General features: G+C 43.1%; 1 protein-coding gene across 1 annotated transcript; it reads right to left on the bottom strand.

Annotated features, from left to right (window-relative positions):
- Nucleotides 1-706: 706 nt before the first annotated feature.
- On the bottom strand, nucleotides 707-23,998 carry LOC121293863. Its single transcript, XM_041217277.1, has 5 exons — nucleotides 23,877-23,998; nucleotides 21,857-21,895; nucleotides 14,519-14,684; nucleotides 4,757-4,927; nucleotides 707-3,044 (listed from the first exon to the last, which is right to left on the bottom strand). Exons 2-5 carry the CDS (start codon nucleotides 21,880-21,882, stop codon nucleotides 2,292-2,294), a joined length of 1,116 nt encoding a protein of 371 aa, XP_041073211.1. The 5' UTR covers nucleotides 21,883-21,895; nucleotides 23,877-23,998; the 3' UTR covers nucleotides 707-2,291.
- Nucleotides 23,999-24,103: the final 105 nt, after the last annotated feature.

Below are 24,103 nucleotides of genomic sequence, written 5' to 3'. Positions count from 1 at the left end.
GGATATGAAAGTTTTAGCAAGGATACGGAAGAGATTTATCAGAATGGTTACAGGGATGAGGGACTTCATTTACATGGATAGATTGGAGGAGCTCAGGTTGTTCTCTTTAGGGTAGAGAACACAGAGGAAATTTGATAGAGGTATTCAAAATCGTGAGGAGTTTGACAGGGTAGGTATGATGAAACTCCATTGGAGAAAGTGTTGAGAATCAGAGGGCACCAATTTGAGGTGAAAGGCAAAACCAACTGGGAGATTTTTACACAGCGAGTGATCAGGATCTGCAATGCACAACTCAAGAATATGGTGGAGGCAGATTTAATTGTGTCTTTCAGCAGGGAATTGGATAAAAAATGAACAGAAAAAAATTGGAGGGCTAAGGGAAAGGGCAAGGGACTGGAACCAGCTGAGTTACTTTTGCTGGGACCCAGCACAGACTCAATTGGCTGAATGGCCTCCTTCTGTGCTATAACCATTTTATGATTCTATGATAAAAACAGATTATCTGGTCTTTATCAGACCGTTGTTTGTGGGAGTTTGCTATGTGCAATTTGGCTGCTGTGTTTCCAACACTATAACAGTGATCACTTTTCAAAGGTACTTCATTGGCTGTTTAGTGTTTTGGGTGTCCTGAGATCATGAAAAATGCGACATGAATGTGAGTCTTTCTCCGTTCTTTTTATTCAAATAAAAACACTGAAAATTTGGATTTCCTTTGCACAACTTTTATTTACCTTGAGGTTGATGATACAACAGTGTATTGAATTCGGAAAGCTTTGTTTGTATCCAATCTATGTTCTTTTTCTAACCGCATTCAGTGTAGCCAATATCTACAAACAATCTATGACTCAAATAATCATTTTCCTTGTTGTACTCCAACTCAACAGATTATGTAGAAATCTATTGACCTCAGTTTTGAACATACTCAGGGAAGAAGGTTCAGGGAGAAGATTAAAGAATTATCAGGTTCCACACAACCCAGTTAACTTCAGCTGTAACTTCACAGTCCGTAAGCACATTGTTTTCTGATGACTACCTACAGTTGGTTGTTCTTAGCTTGTATCTAGTTGGATTTCCCTAATTCCTCCTTATTAACAACACTCCTCTTTGTAGTCCCTTATCTTACGCAATGTTTCAGCAGTCCCTAAGACAGATGATGAGTCATGTACCTTACTTCTAGGTAGCTCACTTGAAATATATATCCAATGTCTGTTAGTTGAGGCTGACTGTCAATCTATTACTGACAGCGAATCTGTACTTGAAAAATAGGCTTCTTGCAAATTAAGCAGCTTTGAAAACAAACTATGCAAAGCTTTGCTAGATGTGAGCCTGTATAAGCACACGTTTCCTGTTGTGTTTTGCTATTAAGAAAGAGAGATCTGGAATTCAAGCAGGAAGGCAACAGATATTTCAGTACATATTTGTCCCAAATTCCTTGGGAATTATTCAAACACATATTTTAAATGTTTCATTGTTATACCACTGTCAACCATCTTAGTTTCATTTGATGAATAAGAAGCCTGGAATCCTAGAAACTGGTGGATGGAGCTGAAATACCAACTCCCACTTCATTTGCCACTGTTCAGGATATGTGTTACTTTTGGGGGCAGGCATAATATGAGGCTATGCAAATGCAGGAACTAGGCTAAATGGCATCTTTCCTACCATTTCAACCCAGCAAAGCAAGGAGTGCTTGAACATCTAGCATTCCTATTGGCTTCAGTGGTTATTTCAATCTGAAAAGGCAGTTTCCGCAGTACAATTGATTGTAAAACCATTCATTTAATTACAGAAACAAACCTATTTGCAAATGAGGCTTATTTCTTTCTCAAATTTTCTCAGATGTCACATTTGGTCAACTTATACTTCAGCATGGCACGGCAGGAGGTTTTTACCTGCCCTCCCCTACCCTCCATGTAGAATACATAACCTGATGCTGATCTTGAAAAGGGCCACAAATAATGAGAGTGGAAGTCTCATCTTGGGAATGATCCACCACCCTCGTGGCATGGAGGAAGGTGGTTGCTTCTACGTTCAAAATTGTAAACATTGTGTTTGATGTATTGCAAAGGGATAATTTTCCTGATGTGCGCTCCCGGTGTAAACAATTATTCACAGGAAGTACAAACTGGGGAATCGGGAATGTGCCTGCCAGAAATTTTTTGTCTGTTAAATTATATTCATAGTATAAAGTCTAAGACTCCACAGCTGCATGTAAACAGTTGAATTATTAGTTGACCAGGTACATTACATACTGAGTGGCAGGAGTCTTTCCTTTGCAGATCTCTTTATTCCTAATCATAGTAATATAAAATTTCATTTAAAAGCCTAAACCCTAATTCTCTGAGATTGCATTCAAGTCGATCACATTTTACTTTAAGCAGCATTTCAGATGTCAATTGAAATGTCTTACGGTCCAGCTGTTCGACTACTTGTTGGTTAGAGTACAGAAGCTGGCTTAGAGATTCACACTCAGCACAGTTTCCATATTCCCATTGTCCCTGACCATGATGTTGTGAATGTGGATCAAAATAAATGTCTGGGAACATGGTGAAGCATTTCATACAAGGTTCCCTGGGAACTAAGGTTCCATATTGCTCAAGAGCTTTACTAATTTCATAAGACCTTGTCATCAGGGAACGCTGAAGTCTATTCCAAGCAGATTTAATTATCTCTTCTTGTATAGTGGCTTTTGCAGAACTGTATATATTAAAAGCCATGGAGCACAAGCCAGCAGGAAAGCCAAAAGCATTTTTATTATACGTCTTGCCAACACATACTGCCCAGCCAATGTCTTTGTGCCATGTATGACAACACAATATATCTATCATAATTTGTCTCTGCTTCAGTCCTCTGCATGACACTGAAGCACCAAAATAATTGGTGTTGGCAGAACTATCATCAAGATAGCAGCAGCTGATGACTGTTGATACAAAAATATTCTCACATTTCCTGCCTTCATCATTAGTAACATCCATTTCATTCGTCAGATTCAACAGACATGTCAAAACTTTTTCAGCATTCCTTGTTTCTGTGATTTCAACAATCTGTTAAACAAACATGTACAATCAAAAAAAAAGAAACAACTTGCATTTGTATAATATCTTTCAATCTAAAGCATTTCAATGAATTACTTTTCACATAAATTCGTTGCTTTGTAGGCAATCATGGAAGCCAATTTCCACACAGCAAATAAAACAAGAAAGATGTGAAGGAGAGAAAGTGACTGGAAAAGTGAAAAGGGAATCCACTATCATCTGATCCCTCTTTGGCAACAAACACAATTCAGCCACTAGCTGGCATGTAGTTCTTCTCCATAACTAACATGGTTCCCATTTTTGAAACTCCTTTTCTCCCATCTTGCTCCAGACCATTCCACAGATGACAAAAATATCTCAGTGTAAACAAATCTAACAACTTTCTGACTATTTAAGACCACCATGTTTCCCTGGATGCCTGCTCAATGTGCCCTGTCATTCCTTGCCTTCTAACTCTCCTGTGACGCTAGGAGGTTTCGAGGAAGCTTGCCAATGACTTAAGAGGGGATTTAAACTGATACCTCATTGTGTTTGGTTGTGGGCCACTTTCCCATTTATAAAGTACTGAGTGAAGACACTCTCTGTGCCATCATATGGAATTCAAATTGGCTTTCTTAAGACATCCCTTAATGTGGGTGAGAACAGATTCTGGCATTGAAAAATCTATTATTGAAGCTTTCCATTGCTTCCCTACATGGTCAGCAGTAAATAAAGAAATATTTTCAGAGAGGAAAAGGAGATTGAGGGGTTTGTGATTTCCATTGCACCTTGCTGGCAAGTTGCAGATGATCAACACTTGAGGGCAAGATGCCTGAAACTGGGAAATATGCTCATAGCTATTATCTGTTAGAAGGCTTGCCTGCTTCCTGTTACCTTAGAAGCCTCAGGGAAGTCAGTTAATCTTTTCTAACATTGAGTACAGTAGACCTTTTGGGGTTGCGAGGGTTGGGGTGGGGGGGGTTGTGGTGGGGGGCGGTGGTGGGAGGGGAGATGGGCGTTGGGGAGAGGAATCACTGAAGGTGATGCTCACTGCCAAGATACAAGGCCTGATCATCCATTCTGTGAACTTTCTTTCCTGAGAGAAAGAAAATGGGCCATTCTTTGCTGGATTGTGAACAATTAAACTTCAACTACAGAGTCTTTAATGTTGTGAGCTCCATGCTCTGAAGAAGCACCAACATCAGAGACAACAGTGAGCCACATACAAATTGGCTGCTTCAGCTCTTTCAGCTGATGCAGCAGCAACGGATTGTTCCCACAGCCTATGTAGGCATAACAAAAACAGAATTACCTGGAAAAACTCAGCAGGTCTGGCAGCATCTTCTCCGCCGATGCTGCCAGACCTACTGAGTTTTTCCAGGTAATTCTGTTTTTGTTTTGAATTTCCAGCATCCGCAGTTTTTTTGTTTTTATCTCTATGTAGGCATAAGGTGGTTTTGCTACAGAGAACACTAATAATGTCAGAACATAAATGTTTAGGGAAGCCACACTGAGGAAAATTGGACTGGGTCTCCGTACTGTTACACTAGCTGCTGAAGTGAAGTAATGCAGTAACCCTATCACGGAACAAAACCTGACCTGTTGTATGTTTGCATAGGAATCGTAAAGGATCTGAGAAGTGAGCAGGGGATTGGTTTAAGCAACTCAGATTTCATTGACTAAATGGCCTATTTCTGTTGTTTAACACACCGCGGTTCTCAGGATGAGCTGATTGAACTTACCGCATCAAGTAGCACCGTGTAAGGAGGACGTGTTGGGAGGTGGGTTGCGTATTTCCGAAAGACATCTCGATACTTGCCAGACAATTGCTCAATTTCTTTTTCTGTCAAAATTTCTTCTGGTGTAATTATAGGATTATTAATTTGGCCATAAAATAATATCACATGCAGAATCTGCAAAATAAAAAAAATGTTAAATATAACTTATTAGTAATGAACAAAGATGTACTTATTATTTTTTAAAAATGATTTAAAAAATTGAACTAGTTGAGTTATTGTGAAATAAAAGCAGAAAATGTGAGAAATATACAGCAGGTAAACCAATTTCCGAAAAAAAATACAGGTAGATTAGATTACTGAGTCAAGACAATAGTTCTCCCTTGTGACTAAGAGCCCGGCACTCGACTAGTGCGTGCCGAACTGTAAAGGCGTCTGTGATTTTCCAAAGTGTGGCAGGTAAGATACCCAGTCATGGGTGAAATCAGAAAAAGGAACAGAAGGCAAAAAGGAGAAAAAAATAATTAAAAAGAGTGGTGGGGAGTGAAGTTGAATAATTTCTATATCATGCTAGGAGGATGCAAAACAAATTTGTAGAATTAGAAACATTGGCCAGGATTTTACATCCCCGCCGTGGCCTATCGACGAGCCATTTAAATCTCCAGTCAGCTTGACCGTAATATCCTGCTGGGTGAGAGGGGCCGTAAAATCCTGACCACTGTATTGAAGTAAAAATGTAATGATCGTGGATTAATGTGTTTCAAGTTTAAGGGCAACAGTGCTTCATCAGTGTTTTCTCAGAGAATGGCTTTATTGAACTGATTAGAAATGTCAGTTTACAGTCAGTTTGCCTCATAGCAGAGTCACATAAACTATAGCAAGTTGGTAGTACACTTAGTAAGATTGCATTTTCAAAACCCCAAACATCCCCCTTTTCATAGTGAACAGAAGATATAAGCATCCTCCTTTTCCAAATGAACAAAATACACTATTGCATGCATGATCCTGTGTGACTGTGAATTACCCACTATACACCCACTGTTCTCATGCATTAACAACTGGTTTTTTTCTGTTAGCCAGTCACTGCACATGCATTGCACACATAGACTGGAATCGTTCACTCCCGTTGGTGGTGGGCATCATGGCTGCAAGAACAGAAAACATGGCGAGAAGGTCAAAAATTGGCTTTACAGCATCGTGAAACAAGGTTGCAATCATCTGCTCTGCCCGTCAATGGTGGGCTGCATTTCCCACCATCCAACATCGGGAACTTAATTTTAACATGCCGCACATTCATTTGGGTCAGGTGCAAGTCGCTTTTACCTGGCTGGCTTTCAGTGCAGTGCTGGGGCAAGGGCTCCAGTGCAGATGGGGCTGGGCCTGGGAGGGAGGTGGGGGTTGGGGGAGAGTGGGAGTCAAGGCAGCACAGACTGAAGGAGGTACACAAGCATAAGCCGGAGTTGGGGGGGGCGGGGGGGGGGGCTGCGGAGGTGGAGGCGGAGGTTGGGGGGGAGGTTGAGGGAAACAACCACGCACTTGGAACAGCTTGCCAAAAGTGAGCATTCCTCCACAGAGAGACTGTTCAACAGCTCCATTGACATGCTTGGAGTCAGGCCTCTGAAGCTTTTCTGCCCACTCAAGCAATGTAAAAGCATGAAAATGCCACCAAATGCTCCAGAACTTTTCACCCATCGGGTGTAGACTGCAAGTCAATGTGCATTTTCGGGGGCTGCAGAACAATTGGCCGACTGGGCAAGTTGTAGAATCCCCTTGTGAAAGGTGGTCATGATGCAGTCACTGGTGGAGGCACTCCCAGCCCCTTACAATGTCTTTATTAAGGAGTGGACCAGGATCCCTCATGATTTGAGCTAACAGTGCAGCCTTCCTGTGCAGGTTACTGTGCGCCTGAGTTGAGAGTACACCATGCAGTCCAGAGACCAAAGCTTCTGCCAGTCGGTCAAGTGGAGTGGGTAGGAGGTGGGAGGGGTTTTGGACAGCTATGAAGAGCACTATGCACTAGAAATCCAAGTGGTGGCCAGCACCCTCCGGCATGCATGAAGGCGTCTTAAGACTTAACCAAGAGAGGTCCTTAGGACACATTTGCTAACCCACATGTCTATCTTTTTGATCCTGCAGAAGGAGAACATCAGGATCATGGAGCCTGGTCATCTAATGATATGCCTCATGGCTTACAGGGAGCAGAGAAGAAAGAGAACAGTGTGACGGAGGCACCTGGCTCGCTAATGTGAGGAGCACCACCCTCAATCTGAAGGTTTGGCAGGGCCTCATGCATACACAACTGAAGATCCACGGCGAGCCATCACTCGTAGGCACCTCGCTAGACTCAGAGTCTATAGATGGCACTTATCATTCCTGCAGATGACTGAGAACCAGCGTCACCGAAGAATGCGCATGTCTAGGGAACTGATCGGACACATATGCCACCTGCTGCAGGATTTGGTGCCATGGGGACATGGAGGGCATCCATTGTCAATGACCATGAAGGTGACTGCAGTGCTAAATTTTTACGCCAGTGGCTCCTTCTGGGGCTCCACAGGTGACTTGTGTGGGATCTCACAAGTCTCCATGCACAAGTGCATCCAGGAGGTCATGGATGCCATTGGTGCAAAGACACATAACTTTGTGCATTTTGCCCGGGACCAGGAAAGCCAGGATGCAAGAGCACTGGGATTTGCGCAGATCTCTGGTTTTCCACAGGGGCAGGGCACAATCGACATGGTGCTTAGATCTCCGTGGCAACAAATGGTCAACTATGTCAACCGCAAAGGCTTCGACTTGCTGAACGTTCAGCTGTTGTGTGACCTCCACAAATGCATCCTACAGGTCTGCATATGATTCCCAGGGAGCGTCCACGACTCCTACATCCTTAGCAGGTCTCAGATTCCTGACATCTTCCAGGGTCCGCACTGGCTGCAGGGTTGGCTCCTTGGGGACAAGGGCTACTCACCGTGGACATGGCTGATGATGCCAGCAGAGAGAAGGTACAATGAAGCTCATGCCACAACCCAGGCTTTGGTGGGGCAAATGATAGTCCTGTTGAAAATAAGGTTCTGGTGCCTTGTCAGGTCTGGTGGAGCACTGAAATACAGTCCCCAGAGGGTGTTGCACATCATCATAGCTTGCTGTGCACTACACAACCTGGCACTGCAATGGGTGGAGGACCTGGCTGAGGAACAGCTGGAAGGGTTGTACATCTCCTCTGATGAGGAGGATGTCGAAGGGGATGAGTGTGGTGATGTCCCTGAAGGTGAGAATGCTGACAATGAGGCCACCACACTGGCCAGACAAGGCAGGCGCGCTCGTGAGGCCTTAATAGCTGCAAGATTCATGGAGGATGATGACGAGATGCAGTGAGGACAGTCCTGCCATCCTCACGTTGCATCTGTGAACGTTTGACTTCTGTGTGGCTGAGGGCAGCGCACTTGCGCTCTGTGATCAGGGTCATATCGTGGAGACGCAGCCGGGAAACTTTACATGCACCTGATCCTTTGTCAGGCTTCAGTACCTGTCCCCTTCAGGAGTACAGCATCACTGGTCACAGATGCTGATGTGGGGGAGGGCCCACCTCAAAGGTGCTGAGAGCACACTCAGAGAATGACAGAGCTCTGTGATGTCTGCCCACAACTTTCTGGCAGTAATGACAAGCACCGTTGTGCTGCAGACATCACTAATGTGTCCAGTGAGTGTGAAACCAGACCATCACTTTGCTCTGAAGGTTACACACTGCACAGGGAAGAGGGCCTGGACTGAGACACTTGCCTTTGTCTTATGCAGGAACCAAGGTTTCGCATCTGAATGACACAAACACTGCTCATCATAACAAGGAACCATAGGCAAGGAGACATTCTTGCAAGTTTACTTACAATAGTGAACATGTACAAGTGATTAACACTTGTGCTCACATGGTACAACTACATCTTCTTAACCTTCCTAATCCTGCCACTATGTCTAGGTGCTCCCCCGATATCCACAGCGGGAAGCCTGCTGACTACTGAGCCCTGTTGTCTGTGAAGACATTGGCGGGTGTCCTCTGGAGGGCCGAGACCTGGAGGGCCCCGGCTTGCTTTGGGTATCCTGCTGTGGGCGAGCTGCACCCTCCTCGGCCTGTGGAGCTGGAGATGATGGGGTGACAGGAAGAGGGGATTGCAATTGGCGGGACATTCCCACAGTCACGTGGGTGGATGGCCCTGGGGAGTCGAGCTGCTGGTCCTCCTCCCTATAGGTGCCTGAGGGTCCCTGGCTGACTCCTTGAGCAGAAGGGGAAGCTGGAATGGGATCGCGCTGCCCTGTGCCCCTCTCACGTTGACACTGTTGGAAGTCAACTGTGGCGTCAGCGATGGAGTTTAGCCCGTGCAGCAGTGCGGGACCGATGTCCTGGACCAAGGTCTCCATGGTGGCCACTACCTTGCCAGTGTTGACCATGGTTCATCGGCATGCCGGTGCTAACACCTCAGACTGAAGGTGGACAGAATCCTCCATCGTCCCTTGCAATCTGAGGAGTGCACCAGACATCCCTTCCTGATGTTCCTGTGTTCGTCTTTGCAGCTTGAACAACTGATTGAGGACGGGGTCCACGGGCTGATTATCTGACTCAGATTCACGAGATCCCTTGCCTCCAGCAGTTTTCCAGATGTCTCTGCCTTCACCTGCTGTGGAACAGATTGTGTGCTGTGCTCCCCAGATTGTGATCCCAAGGCTGCTCTACATCTAGGTTCCACCGAGGTATGTATTGCTGCGCTAATGGAGGGTGTGGGTGAGCACCATGATTGGTCTTCGATAGTACTGCCTTCAGGGTCCTTATCTGAGGTGCTCTTGGCTCTAGAGTCGGGGGTCAAGGTTACCTGAGGGCAATGGGGCAGATGTGCCTAGGACAGTGCTTGGCAGCCGCGTTACACACAGAACAGTGGACTCAGAGTAGCGTTGAGAGAGGGATGATATGGTGCAGGACTCTCACCTGGATGCTTGGTGCTGACCTCACCAGCTCCAACACGTGACTCCCCAGTGAAGTCAGAACCTTGATGTCTGGCCCCCACCCAACCAGCCTGGGACCTCTCCCGTTGATTGTGTGTGATCTTGTCCTGCATAAAGACAGACGGAGACAGTGTGATCATGCCAGGCCAAATGAGAAGGATGCCAGGTGTGCATGCGTGCTGAGTGGAGCCTCAGACGGGATGAGGAGGCAATCTTCAGAGGAGATGAGGCCAAATGGAGATGTGAGGGTGTGTGTGAGTGAGTGGTGATATCCTTTAAGCTGGCAATGAGTGAGATACTAGTGAATATGTGATGGGCTTGTGTGTGTGTGTGAGTTGAGAGTGATGAGATGACTTACCCCGGCAGCACGCGCGAGATCATTCATCCTTTTTCTGCACTGGATGGCCAATTTCTTGTGTGTAATGTTGGCACTGATCACCTCTGCCACCGTCTTCCAAGCCAGAGTGGTGAGACTGATGGGCCACCTACGGCCAGAGCAGGGGATAGAGGACGTTGTGGTGAGCCTCCACAGTGTCCAAAAAGCATCCCAGGGATACATCACTGAAACGGTGGGGCTGCACTTTTTTTGGCTTTTAGGGCCATGTCTTCACTAGAGCAGTCCTGGACTGCAAGCATTGAGAACTGTGCACGTGGTGCAGTTTAAATATAGCACCCGGAGTGAGGAAGCGACGAGGTAACGGCGTGGCGGACAAATCGGAGGCTGGCTGCTCATGATCCAGCGTGTTTCCCATGATTGCATAATTTATGAAGCGGAAATCCGCCATTGCGGCTGGCAGGTAAAATGTCTTTTTTCAGACCCGCTACTGCACTTTGTGCAAATCTGGGGCGGTTCAATGGTACAGATCTCTTAATGGTGCATGCACACATTGACTGTTTGTCTGGAGAGTGTCGTTCCCTTGACTCTTGTTGCCTTGGCGACTGTTGTTGTCCCATTGAGGTTGTTGTGGCCGCGTAGGCCTCTGGGGTTGATAGCAGTTCTGTACTGAGTACAGCTGGTGAGATCTCTGCTCCTTGACTGGCTGATTGCTGTGAAGGAACAGCTTCACTTCCAAGTTTACACGTGGGCTGTCTTCTGTCGAGAGAATTGAGGGTTTGTGCCTGATTGGCTCCTTATGTTTTCTCATGGCTACATTTTGATTCTTCAAGGAATCCTTTGAGATCGCAACTTCTTTGCATGACTTTTCTGCCTGCTGCTTTGCCTGACTGTACATCTGGTACAACTCCTGCTTTGTTTGTCATGATCTCACACAGCTTGGTTCATTGAAGATTTCAGTTTATCGTGCATTTTCAGCGGTATACACTCAGCTGGAATCTTGCCCTTTAAATCTTCCAGTTCAGCTGTGATGTGCACATTTTCCTGGAGACTGCCTCATTTACCTTCTGCTCATGTATTTCCTTGCACTGATGTGGTCGGTAACCATTTAGAGGTTTACTTACATATTGCCCCCTCGCTCCAGAACCTTTTGTTTCCCTTTCTCTGTTGGCATGTTTAGGGTTACCAGTCCAAGCTTTAGAGTTGCTTCAGCTGAGATGAGTGCATCCCATCTACGATCTGGAACTCAAAATCATCCTCCTTGCCTTTGCATTGGGCTGTCAGACCAATTTATCCTCTGAGTATTGTGCCAGCATATAGCCTCAATCTTACTTTTCAGAGCTTCAGCTTCAGATCACCACGTTGAGCCACTTCCCACAGATCTGTGAAGGTTATTATGTTGCAAGACACACCACTGCTTTTTTTTTATATATTCATTCATGGGATGTGGGCTTTGCTGGTTGGACCAGCATTTATTGCCCATCCCTAGCTGCCCTTGAGAAGGTGGTGGTGAGCATATTTGGCATTTCTTGTTTGCCTAATACTGTCCCTCTGTAGTCATCATGGTAACAGTCACAAACCATTTGGCACCTATAGACTTGACTGAACCAGCCTGTTGTATGGTATATAGTTCTTCATCAGATTCGTCTGCTGATATCTCTCCCATGGCCATCCATATAGGCTTATTTTGCTTCTTTCTAGCCAAACAATTGCGTGCAAAATGATTCTGCTTCTTGCAGTTAAAACACTGCTTTCCCCATGCTGGACAATCCTTCCTTCCACGTGCATGCTGTCCTCCACAGTATTTGCATCCTGCCCTTTGTCTCCGATTGTTCCACACTTCCGGCTTGGATTGTCTCTCTGCATAATGTATTTCCTGGTCTGTGCTGTCATGTGCTCTAGCCAATGTTTCGCAGCTTCCGCATTTCCACACACGCCTATCGCTTTTTTTAGCATCAGTTTCTCATCTCCCAGTAGACTTGATTTCACGGAGAGGTCTCTCACACCTTAGACCAATCTATCTTTAATCAGATCATCTTTTAGCTGTTCAAGTTCACATGATTCTGCAAGCTGCAATACTGCAGTCACTTACTGTTCAATGGTTTCATTTTCACCCTGAACTCTAGTGTTGAATACAAATTGTTCATATGTAGCATTCGCTTTAGGTTCAAAATATGCATTCAAGGTGTTCAAAATCTCTGTGTCTTTTTTCTTTGTTCATCTGTTAGGTTCAGAGTGGTATACACTTTGTAGCAGTCCTTCCTTAGCAGTGTTAAAAATGTGGCTACTCTTATCGGCTCAGGCTTGTTAGTTAAGTCTGTTGCAATCTCATAGTTTTGCCATTGTAAGTGGAAAAATTGCCAGTTTTTCCCACAAATCACCATCCAATTTGTTAGAGATAGGATGGTAAAATTTACTGCAGTCATTTTTTACTCACTCAGTATTTACTTGCAATCTTTGTCTGTTTTATTTTGTCCTTTTAGGACAATTTTGTCCTTTTAGTGTTATAGCTGGTACTTTACTTGCAGCTTTTCTTTTTGTCCTTTTTTCAGGAGGTTTTTTTGCAGATTTGAACCTTTCTGTGTTCCTGGGTTTGCAGTAAGATTCCAAGAGAAATAGCCCATGGAATGGATGGACATGACAAAGTGGATGGAGCAGTAACAAAGTGAGTAAGATAAGATATTGATTTCATAGAAAAATGTGTCTTTTCAGCTGGACAGGATAGTGTGAAGATTTTTTCTGTGATGCACAATCATTTTTCAACAGCTCCTTCTGCAAGTATGGCAAATGCTCCACACCAACGTGTATGAACCAAGCTCTGTGGCCCTACCATTTCCAGTCAAGAATGGTGGTGAGCAACTAGTGAATTAACAGGAGGAGGCCTCCAGCATTGTGAATCCCAACATATCAACACAAGGGATGAGGCTGAAGTGTTTGCAAGTGTCTTCAGCCAAAAGTGTTGAGTTGAGGATCCTACTCAGCTACTTGAGATCCCCAGCATCATAGAAATCAATATCCAGCAATTTATTTAACTCCATGTAATATTAAGATGGTGTTGAGTACAAACAACTTTGACAATATCTTGACTGTTTTCTTCAACACCTATGCACCAGGGTTAGTTGCATTCCCAACTAAGCTGTTCCCTTTATCATAATTATGATTATAATTAAATTTGGTCATTTATCTCATTACTGTTTTTGGGATTCTGCTGTGCACATATTTGACTACCACATTTGCCGATCATACAACTGAGCTACACTTCGAAAGCATCTACTTGGCTGTGAAAACTTTGAGATTCCTGAGCTTATCAAAGGTACTTTTAAATGTGAGGTTTTCTTTCTTTTAAACACACTGGCATTGACCCAACAATCTGGAAGATTGCCCGCATTTGACCTATCCATAGCAACCAGGATAAATCAAACCCAGCCAATTAAAGTCCTATCAAGCACCACCCAATTATCAGGAAAAGTTATGAACAAGCTTTTCAATAGTACCATCAAGAGACACCTTTCTCTTTAACAATCTAGCTGGTGCCTTGTTTGAACTATTAATTTCCATTATACCTCTAGACCTGCTCTGAGTTTATAGTCTTATTAATTCATTTACTACAATAGTAACCCAATTTAAATTCTTAACTTCCCAGCTCCTAATTTGAAACAAATACTCGAGTCTCCATAGAAAAGTACTCATCAACCAATCACTTACCCGGTTTCCTGTGAAGTTGCACTTTAATTTCCTTTGATTACCTTCCACTAATCTCTTAGTGACTCCCTCAGTCTCTCCCCCTCTCCTTTTAATCTCACAGTGACTCCCTCACTCTCTCCCCCACTCCTTTTAACCCCACTGGTCTCACAGTGACTCCCTCACTCTCTCCATCGCTCCTTTTAACCCCAATGTGCTCTTGCCTCTCCTTTTGGTCCTGCAGTGACTCTCTTACTCTCTTTGCTGCTCCTTTCATCCCCACGGTACTCTTGCCTCTCCCTCTGACCTCACAGTGAGTGGCCACGTGCCGTTCAGATGGAACATAAGGAAGAAGATGTTGCTGAATGGAGGATGAAGAGATATTGTCCTCAGCTGAAGAGCCTGAGGATTCAACTGTCATGGCGCTTGCATTTGTAAGAATACAGCAGTAGCAGTATGCTACATATGGAGGTTTATATGGTGCAAAAGTGAGTGGGGATCTGGTAGAAAGGATTCCCTCAGCTATTTGACCACTCTCTTTATTTTTATTCATTCATGAGATGTGGATGTCACTGGATAGGCCAGCATTTATTGCCCCAAAATCAGGTGGATGGTGGCAGAAACTGCAATTGCATACCAATTAAAAAGTTTTAAATTAGTAAAAGCCAATTATCAATTAAACACAATGTCCATTGGAGGTAAAGCTGGATCATTCACTTTCAAATTTTATGGATATTTAATGAACAAGTTTAAGACAATACCTCTTTGAAATAGGTTCTTCCTTTATCTTGGGTAAGCTTTCCCTTTTGCACAGACCATGAAATGAATGAACGAACAGTCGACAAAAATTTATTTCCACTCTTGACAAAGATTTGCACCTGTGTTGAGTTGCGTCGCACAAAGTCACCCATTCTTTTTCTTCTAGCTCTAGAAGTAAATTAAAACAGATGATTTAACAGGTAAAAATGGAAAATGTTTATGATTAGGAATTTATTGCGTTATATTTTCCATCTTTTTGTTGCATCTCTTCAGTCAGTGTTAAGGTATAGAAGATGGGACAATACAGTCGATCCTTGCAATACCGCCTCAAACAAGTTGCACCAAATCTTTCCTCCTTAAAATCTGCCAGTCTGCAGCATGACCCAGTCAGAACTTGCTGGAGGGCGGGTAGATATGGTTAGGCTTTTATTCAATTTATCACAAATACCACACGAATCCTGACCTCTGAAAATACTCTCACTATATTAGGAACAATATGAGGCAGCACAGCATTATCCCTGAGAAACCGATTGTGGTTGTGAGATCTGAAGCACTGCAGCCTTGATTCTTGCTGTTTGCTGATCTAGAGTTTTCCTGAAGACTTCTCCTGCCAGTTCTGGTGAGTACTGGAGAAAGATTTTTCGAATTGTGCTCGGAATTATACATAGTTTAAGTAAGTTGTATTTGTATAAGTGTTAAAAATAAGCTATAGTTTTAAGTTTAAGTTATAGCTGTAAGTTTAATTTGTGTTTCTGTATTTGTGTGTTAAGAAAGGGGGAGTGGATTTGAGTTTTAGTTTCATTTTAAAAGTTGCCTGCAAGCCTGAAGGCTAGTTGCTATAACTACATTTTTAATGAGGTTTTATGACTCTTGAAGTAGAAAAATGGGCAACTGCCTAGCAACAGGGGCTCACAGACAGACTGAGAAACAGATCAGCAGTTTTTGAGTTCAGTTGGTCATTATGCTGTAAGGTAAAGGGAGCAGTTTAAGTCTCTCTCTAGCTGGACATACCAGCAGATTGCTGAGAAAAATAAGTCTAAGAATCTTGGACGAGTTGTTCTAAAGTTAAAGTAACAGTGAATGCCGAGTGAATTCTGGATATCAAGGGGGATACCAAGTTGTCAGTAGTATACTGGGAGAGAGAACTGCAGGGAGCAGGTTCTAAAGGAAAAAGAGAAAGATCTCAAGAAGACCTTTAAGTTAGGCCGAAGGACAAGGACAAGAACCTGGAGCAAGATCCTGTTCGATGGAAGAGAAAGCAAGGAGCAGAGAGGAAGGCTCCAAGTTTAGAGAGAGAAAGCTGCAGGAAGCAGACCAAAGGCAAAGTGGGCCAAAGGTTGGTGGCTCCTTACTAAGGGCATGTTGGTGTGGTTGAGCATCTGAGAGAGAGTGCATGGAAGGCACAGCTTGAATGCACATGGTGATCCAGGGGAGAGTTTGAAACCCTGGAGGAAGGCATCCAAGAGATGGCGTCATTTGGAAGAAGATTCCAAAGCAGGCTCTTTGAGAATGGAGATTAGAAACCCTCATGTGAAAGTTCGGTGAAATTGGTTGGCTCACAGTGTGACAAGCGTCAGCAGGGAGTTGATAGGAGATCCATAGCATCTGTTTGGGGTGGTATCTGTCACTTGGTTTCAGTCTGTGGTGTGCCTGACCACAGGTCACCTAATGGTTTATATGGACTGTGAACCTCCTGTGAACATTGAAGTATAAGTTAGCTTTTGTAACTTGCGTTACCCTTACATATACATCTGTATATATCTCTAAAGGTATAATTGTGGGTGAAAGAGCATTGTAATAGTTCATCTTTTCTTGTTTAATAAATGTTTTATTCTTTTGTTAAAAGATCATCAGCTGACTCCTATACCTCTGTTCAGTAGCAACTCTCCATGTTTCTAAGCAAAAACATAAAAGTTAGGATCTATCAAACTGGGTTCCACCCTGGGACCTGGTTTGTCCTGTACTAACATCAGCTGGGATCATAACAATTGGAGAAATGGATTTCCCATTGAGAATTTCTCTCCTCCCATGCTGTGAAGAAGGGAATGAAAGAGGATAGATTGTAAAAATTTACAGTGATGAATTACAGAAAATGTTTGTTTTCAACAAATTGCTGGCCACTTCAAAGTTTACCAGCTAGGGTTATCACCACTAATTTAGGCAGGCAACATCTCACCACTGTATTAAAGTCACTGGTGCTCTCTTAAGAATGGCCTTCTCTATGGAACCTGAGAAACAAAGGAAAAGTCCAAGCCCACAGATCAACAACCTTCCTAGAGATATCAGGAGTAACTGACAAAATGAATCACAGAAAGCCTTGCAGAACAATTCTCTTAATTTCAGCACTAGGCAAGATTTTCACTTAAGAACTATTCAAATACTGTGCAAAGCCAAGCACTTCATCATGTACATTAACTAGGAAGCTGTCATGATGCTTAATATGCAGTATTAGTTTAACAAAATGGTAATGGAGAAAATAATATGACTTACAGTTGATAAATCTCCAGGACTTGATGGTTTCCACACCTCAGTATTAAAAGAAAATTGCAGGGAAACTGCAACAGCATTGGTTAGGATCTTTCAAAGTTCTCTTGATTTGGTAATTGTTCAGTTAGATTGGAAAATTGCTAATGTCACTCTATCATTAAATGAGACTGAGAGAGAGAAGCTGGTAATTGGTTGAGAGGTAGGAGACAGAGAGCAGGATAAAAGGTGGCTACTTAGATTGGCAGGATATCACAAGCAGTATTTTTCAGGAATATGATCTGGGACCTCAACTTTTCACAATATTTATTAATGACTTGGATGAAGAGATAGAGTGCTGTATATATTCAAGTTTATAGATAATATTAAATTGAGTGACAGGAAATGGTGCATATGAAAGGAAGAAGTTATAAAGGGGCAGAGAGATTAAGCAAGCAGCTAAAAGTATAGCAGATGAAATTAAATGCGGACAAGTGTGAGATCATCCACTTTTGACCAAAGAAAGATGAACCAAACTTATCTCTAAACAGTGAAAAAATTAGAATCTGCAAAGCAGCAGAGATGTGGAAATCCAAGTCATGTTCACTGTTGTCCCTCCCACCCCTGCCACCCTCTGTGGTGGCTGATCAACATTGGCTTCCCAGCAGCAATTCTTTGATTTTAAAATTCTCATTCATTTTTAATATTCTTTCATGGCCTCCATCTCCCTATCACTGTAACCTCCTGCAAGCCTATGACACTCCACAATCTCAGCACTGATCCAATTCTGGCATCTTGGCGTTGCCGATTTTCATTGTTTCACAGAAAGCAGATGTGCTTTCAGCTGCTTGAGCCGTAGGCTCTGGGGTTGTAAAGTTGTCTGTCTTTCTACCTCCCTTTCCCCCTTGACAACCTCTTTAAATTTGCCTCTTTGAACAAGTTTTTGATCACTTGTCCTTATATCTCCCTCCATGGCCGAGTGTGAAACTTTGATGATGCTCCTGTGAAGTGCTTTGGGACTTTTTACTATACTTAAGGCACTATATAATTGCAAGTTGTAGTTGTTGTCCAAGCCTACAAATCCTTAAACAGAAATAAAAACGGAAAATGCTGGAAATACTCAGCAGGTCCGGAAGCATTTGTGGAGAGAGAAGCAAAGTTAACCTTTCAGGTCAAGGACCATCCTTCATAAACTGAATATTCTGGGAGACTGGGATATGTTGGTATTCAAAGGGGCCTTAGGTAATCTCAAGCACAAATCACAGAAAGTTAGCATGGAGGTGCCTCAAGAAATTAGGGAATATATGCTATGTTAGCCTTTATTACTGAGGGATTGAAGTTGACTGGAATGAAGCCTCATTACAACTATATAGGAGCTTGGTGAGATCACACCTGGAGTACTGCATACAGTTGTAGTCGACGTACTTAAGGAAGGATATACTAGCCTTGGAGAGAGGGCAGCAAAGATTTATTAGACTGATTCTTGGGATGAGGGGTGTCCTACATGATGAGATTGTGTAGGTTAGGCCAATGTTCTCTAGAGTTTAGAAGAATGAGAGGTGATCTCATTCAAACGTATAAAGGGCTTAACAAGGTAGGTTGTGCAAGGATGTTTCCCTTGGCTAGAGAGTCTAGGACTAGGTGGTGTAGTAACAGGATAAGAGGTCAGTTAGTTAGACTGAGATGAGAGGAATTTTTTTCATTCAGTGGATCATGGACCTTTTGCATTCTCTACCACAGAGATGATGCATTGATGGGTATATTCAAGACTCTGATAGGTAGATTTTTGGATACCAAATCTCTTATTTCTTATCTCCTAACATCCTTAAAGAGCATGAAAGCCAGAACTGAACAGCCAGGACAAATAACATATTTCTAAAATGTAAATTCTGTTGTAATTGTAAGTGCTTCTTGATTTCCCTTCGAAATGGCCTAATTCTAATTTTTCATACAAGTATTGGCATATATCTGGAAAACTATACCCTAACAGGCTGTGGTACTGGGAGAATTGATGTTTCCAAGGCTGACATTGATGGATTTATGTTAGGTAAGAGAATTAGATGGTATGGAATAAAGGTGGATAAATGTGGTTATGATTCAGAGGCACCATGTTCTAATTGAATGGTAGAACAGGATTGAGGGACTGAATGGCTTACATCATTCATTTGATGCTTTTATTATGGGGAAATCCATCTCATGGGGTTACGTTTGCAGTTCTGGATTTGGATAAGCAAATTCATGTAGAGGCAAGCACTGGAGGTAATGCAGAGAAGAGGCACTTGGCTGATCCCTAGAGTGAAAGGTCATACAATAAGGAAACAGAACATGAGCCAATTTATTATAATTGACTTAACATCTCAGTTAAAATAACAAATAGAGATTGATATTAATTCGTTCAGACTGTGGGTTTACCTACACCACATGGACCGCAGTGGTTCAAAAAGGCAACTCACCACCTTCTCAAGGGCAATTAGGGTTGGGCAACAAATGCTGGCATAGCCAGCAACACCCACATCTTGTGAAACAATTTTAATGAAAGCTTGTAATAAGTTGACCCTTGTTTGTGGGCAGGCTAAAGAGCAGGTTCTATGGCCAGGATTTTCTAGTCGTCAGGCAGGCTCAGCGGGAGTGGGTGGGGGTGGTTGTGGAGCTGACCACTGCCTGCGATCAGTTCTGCACCGCGATTTCATGCGGACAGGCCAATTAAGGCCTGCACTGTGTGGATCACGAGCGGTAGCGTGAGCGCTACCTGTGTGGGCAGGGGGAGGAGGGAGAGTCGGGTCCAGCCTCAGGGAGATTGAAGCGCTTTTTAAAAAAATATATCAGGACATTAAAATTTAATGAAACATGTCCCTCATGTGACTGTGTCACATGAGATGGGACATGTATTTATTTTCAAAATAAAGTTTTTATTTCATCAGCATTAGCTTTAGGAAAGCTCATCCTGCTCGTGGATGAGGTTTCCCAAAAAATGTAAAGGCCGCTCGGTCTTTTCACCTGCCTGCCAACCGTAAGGTTGGATGGGCAGCATAAAATTCAATTTAATTACCTTGTTAATGGCCTTAATAGGCCTTTCAATTACCGGCAGGCGTGCAGCCAACTCCAGCCCACACCTGCCGAACGAAATATCGCACAAGTTCACGATGAGGTCAGGATGCACGCCCGACATCATCATGCGTTATTTTACATTCCGGCGTGTCGGGCGTGTGCCCGCATGCCAAATGTAAAATTCTGTCCTATGTCAGATTGTACTGAAAGGGACAGTCTGTTCAGCTGGAGTTGGAGTTTTTTTGCCTCATGGTGTAATAATGTTAGCTGAATTTGCAGTGTTCCAGAATCAGCTCTCACCCCAGTTAGATGGAAGCAGCTAGTGCTGAGTTTAGGTGGGGAAACCAGGTGATTATCTGTTGCAAATTATAAAGAGAAAGGGAATTGCTTGTTGACTTCCTTCTTAGTGGAATTGCCTAAATGGTGTACTTGATTGATCAGAGTCATGGTATAGAGGAGAAATCCAACTGACTAAATGGAAGTAAGATGTTGGAAAGTATTTTTTTCAACTGACTGAGAAATGATGATTTTCAGTGCAATGTTCTACATAAAACTAGGGAGAGAGGCTCCACTTTTCCAATAAAGTTAACAACATATAAAGCATTCAATTTGCAGAAAACTTTGCATCTTATATTATTTTGCAAAGCAAGAACTTAATTTTTAAAAATTCATTCACGGGATGTGGGCTTCGCTGGCTGGGCCAGCATTTATTGCCCATCCCTAGTTGCCCTTGAGAAGGTGGTGGTGAGATGCTTTCTTGAACTGCTGCAGTCCGTGTGGTGCATGTGGTGTAGGTGCGCCCACTATGCTGTTAAGGAGGGAGTTCCAGGATTTTGACTAGCGATAGTGAAGAAATGGCGATATATTTTCAAATCAGGATGGTGAGTGACTTGGAGGAGAACTTCCAGCTCGTGGTATTCCCATGTATCTGTTACCCTTGTCCTTCTAGATGGTAGAGGTCATGGGTTTGGAAGGTGCTGTCTGAGGAGCCTTGGTGAGTTCCTGCAGTGCATTTGTAGATGGTACACACTGCTGCTACTGTGTGTTGGTGGTGGAGAGAGTGAATGTTTGCGGATGTGGTACCAATCAAACAGGCTGTTTTGTCCTGGACAGTGTCAAGCTTTTTGAGTGTTGTGGGAGCTGCAGACATTCAAGCAAAGGGGGAGAATTCCATTACACTCCTGATTTGTGCCTTGTAGATGGTGGACTAGCTTTGTGGAGTCAGGAGGTGAGTTACTCATTACACAATTCCTAGCCTCTGACCTGCTCTTGGAGCCACATTATTTATATGGCTAGTTCAGTTCAGTTCCTGGTCAATGGTAACCCCCAGAATGTTAATAGTGGGGTATTCAGTGATGGTAGTGCCATTGAATATCAAGGGATGATGGTTGGATTTACTCTTATTGGAGATGGTCATTGCCTGACACTTGTGTGGCGCAAATGTTACTTGCCACTTGTCAGCACAAGCCTGGATATTGTTTGGACATGGACTGCTTCAGTATCTGAGGAGTCGCGAATGGTGCTGAACATTGTGCAATCATCAGCGAACAACCCCACTTCTGACCTTATGATGGAAGGAAGGTCATTGATGAAGCAGCTGAAGATGGTTGGGCTGAGGACACTACCCTGAGGAATTCCTGCTGTGAAGTCCTGGAGCTGAGATGATTGACCTCCAACAACCACAACCACCTTCCTTTGTGCTAGGTATGACTCCAAACAGTGGAGAGTTTTCCCCCTGATTCCTGTTGACTCCAGTTTTGCTGGGGCTTCTTGATGCCACACTCGGTCAAAAATGGCCTTGATGTCAAAGGTAGTCACTTTCACCTCACCTTGAATATTCAGCTCTTTCATCCATGTTTGAACCAAGGCTGTAATGTGATCAGGATTGAAATGTTATTAGTTTTGATTTTATTTAGCATTGATGTTTTGCTGCTGTCTAATTTTAATATTTAAATAACCATGATCCAAAAATCCTAGCCTAATCCAAACAATTTGATACATAATTCATTCATCTTGGCTTAATATACATAACTGGAGAGTTATCCAATTCAGCATGTAGTACAACCTACATTGAACATCTTCCTGTGCAATATCTGCTATCTGGTGACTGGAGATTGCAGGCTTCACTATAGGACAATGTAGAATCAAAACTCGAATATACAATGGTTTCTGCACCTCTGTTACAGAAAACCTCAACCTCATCCAACTATACTTCACTTGCTAGTTGTCTCCTTGTGTTGAATCCAACGGAAGGAAAATGCTGACCTGTAGATTTGAAAATAATGAAATACCCAATTCTCTTGAACTATGAATACAAAGCCAATTAATACTGCACCTCGGCATCATCAGAAAGATATAAATATTCCATTCCTCATCATTGAAATCCCTTACATTGACCAGCAATAAAATTCAACACAAAATATCTTAAAGTATAATTGACTGTAACAGTGCTTTCCTTATGGCGTTTACATTTACTTTCCTGTCCCTTATAACTATTTTCTCGCCGATGTTGCTGAACAGTTCCACATTCATATAAACCAAAGGACCGCTATCGTTCCAGTATTTCAGTGTCTCTTCCTTTTATTCTGCATAGTTCTGCGCAAAGGAGGGTGAGTTGTTGCGGCCAGGCTGAAGAGTGGGTTCACGGTTAGACTGTACTGAGGAGAGGGTCTGCAAAGCTGTAATTAGAGATATTTTACCTGATCCTGCAATAGTGTTAGCGCTGGTCAGGGCGTCTCCAATGAAAGTGAAACAACTTGTACTGAATCTGGCCGCCCAAAATCGAGAAAACGAAACTTACTGCTGGGTTTCTTCTTACTCGAATTCGGAAAATTCGTAGCAAAACTCTGATGACAAATTGTGACCAACTGACTGAGAGTTTCAGCTAGCTTGCGTTACCAGCTCTGAAGAAGTCATACAGACTCGAAACGTTAATTCTATCTCTCTCTATCCGCAGAAGCTGCCAGGCCTGCTGAGTTTATTTCCAACATTTTTTTCAGTTTTTATTTCATATTTCCAGCATCAGCAGTACTTTGCTTTTATTTTAGTGCGATAAATTCAGACGTACCTGCGGCGACACTTGAAAGAGCGGGTTCACTGCCAGACGAGCGAAGCTGAGCTAAAAGCAAAATACTGCGGATGCTGGAAATCTGAAACACAAACAAAATTTGTTGGAAAAAACTCAGCAAGTCTGACTGCATCTGTGGGAAGGAACAGAGTTAACGTACGGATGCTGTCAGACATGCTGAATTTTTCCAGCAATTTTTGTTTTTGTGTGTGAGGCTGAGCGTCCACTGAGCTGGAGCGTCCCTTACCTGATCCTGTAATAATGACAGCAGAAGTTAGACTGTCTTATTGAGCTTCGGCGGATGAGTCAAATGAAACCTTTGACTTCCTTCTTACTCGAATGGGAAAAAAGCGGAAAATCAGTTTTAGAACTGGACCGACTAGATTAAATTGAATCCTTAGGAACTGTTATCCTGGAAATTGAAGAGCTATTTTGACACATTAGATACGGTAGATGTAGGCACATCTTCACACACACAAAATTCATAGCCGAACACAAGTCGCAGATTGCACCAAGTCATTATAACCATTGATAGTAGAGTTTCAACCAGTTGGCTACCAGTCATAAAAGAGGAACGATGATTTTCGGTGTGAAATTTTATACAAAACTGATGCTCTACTTTTCCCACCGAGTTTAACCACACATTATGGATACGTTGCTGGCAATATTGTTAACCACCAGAATTTGAAATTCATGAGGCAGGAGTTACAAATTCACGCCGTCTCATTTCAACAATGAATGTTTAAGAAAATTATTTACAATGGTTTCTTTGTTAAACGCACCATTTGATGGGGCCCTGAAACGTAGCCACCAGGAATGCTCCAAGATCAGTTTTTTTTAAACAGGGTCTTCTTTCCAGTGATTTTAGAAAATCTGGTAAGTTAGCTTTGATGTTGCCATTGACTCTGCATCACTGAGAGTCAGTGGCACAAAGTGGGATATAAAGGCAAATCTGATGGATTAATCTGATTCTTAGAGAAACCATATTGTGCTATATCACAGGTAGTTT

Source organism: Carcharodon carcharias, chromosome 22 (assembly GCF_017639515.1).
Source record: "Carcharodon carcharias isolate sCarCar2 chromosome 22, sCarCar2.pri, whole genome shotgun sequence".
In the NCBI taxonomy this organism is placed as follows: Eukaryota; Metazoa; Chordata; class Chondrichthyes; order Lamniformes; family Lamnidae; genus Carcharodon; species Carcharodon carcharias.
Note: the sequence above shows the minus strand (reverse complement) of the source record. Positions and strands in the feature narration are given on the sequence as shown.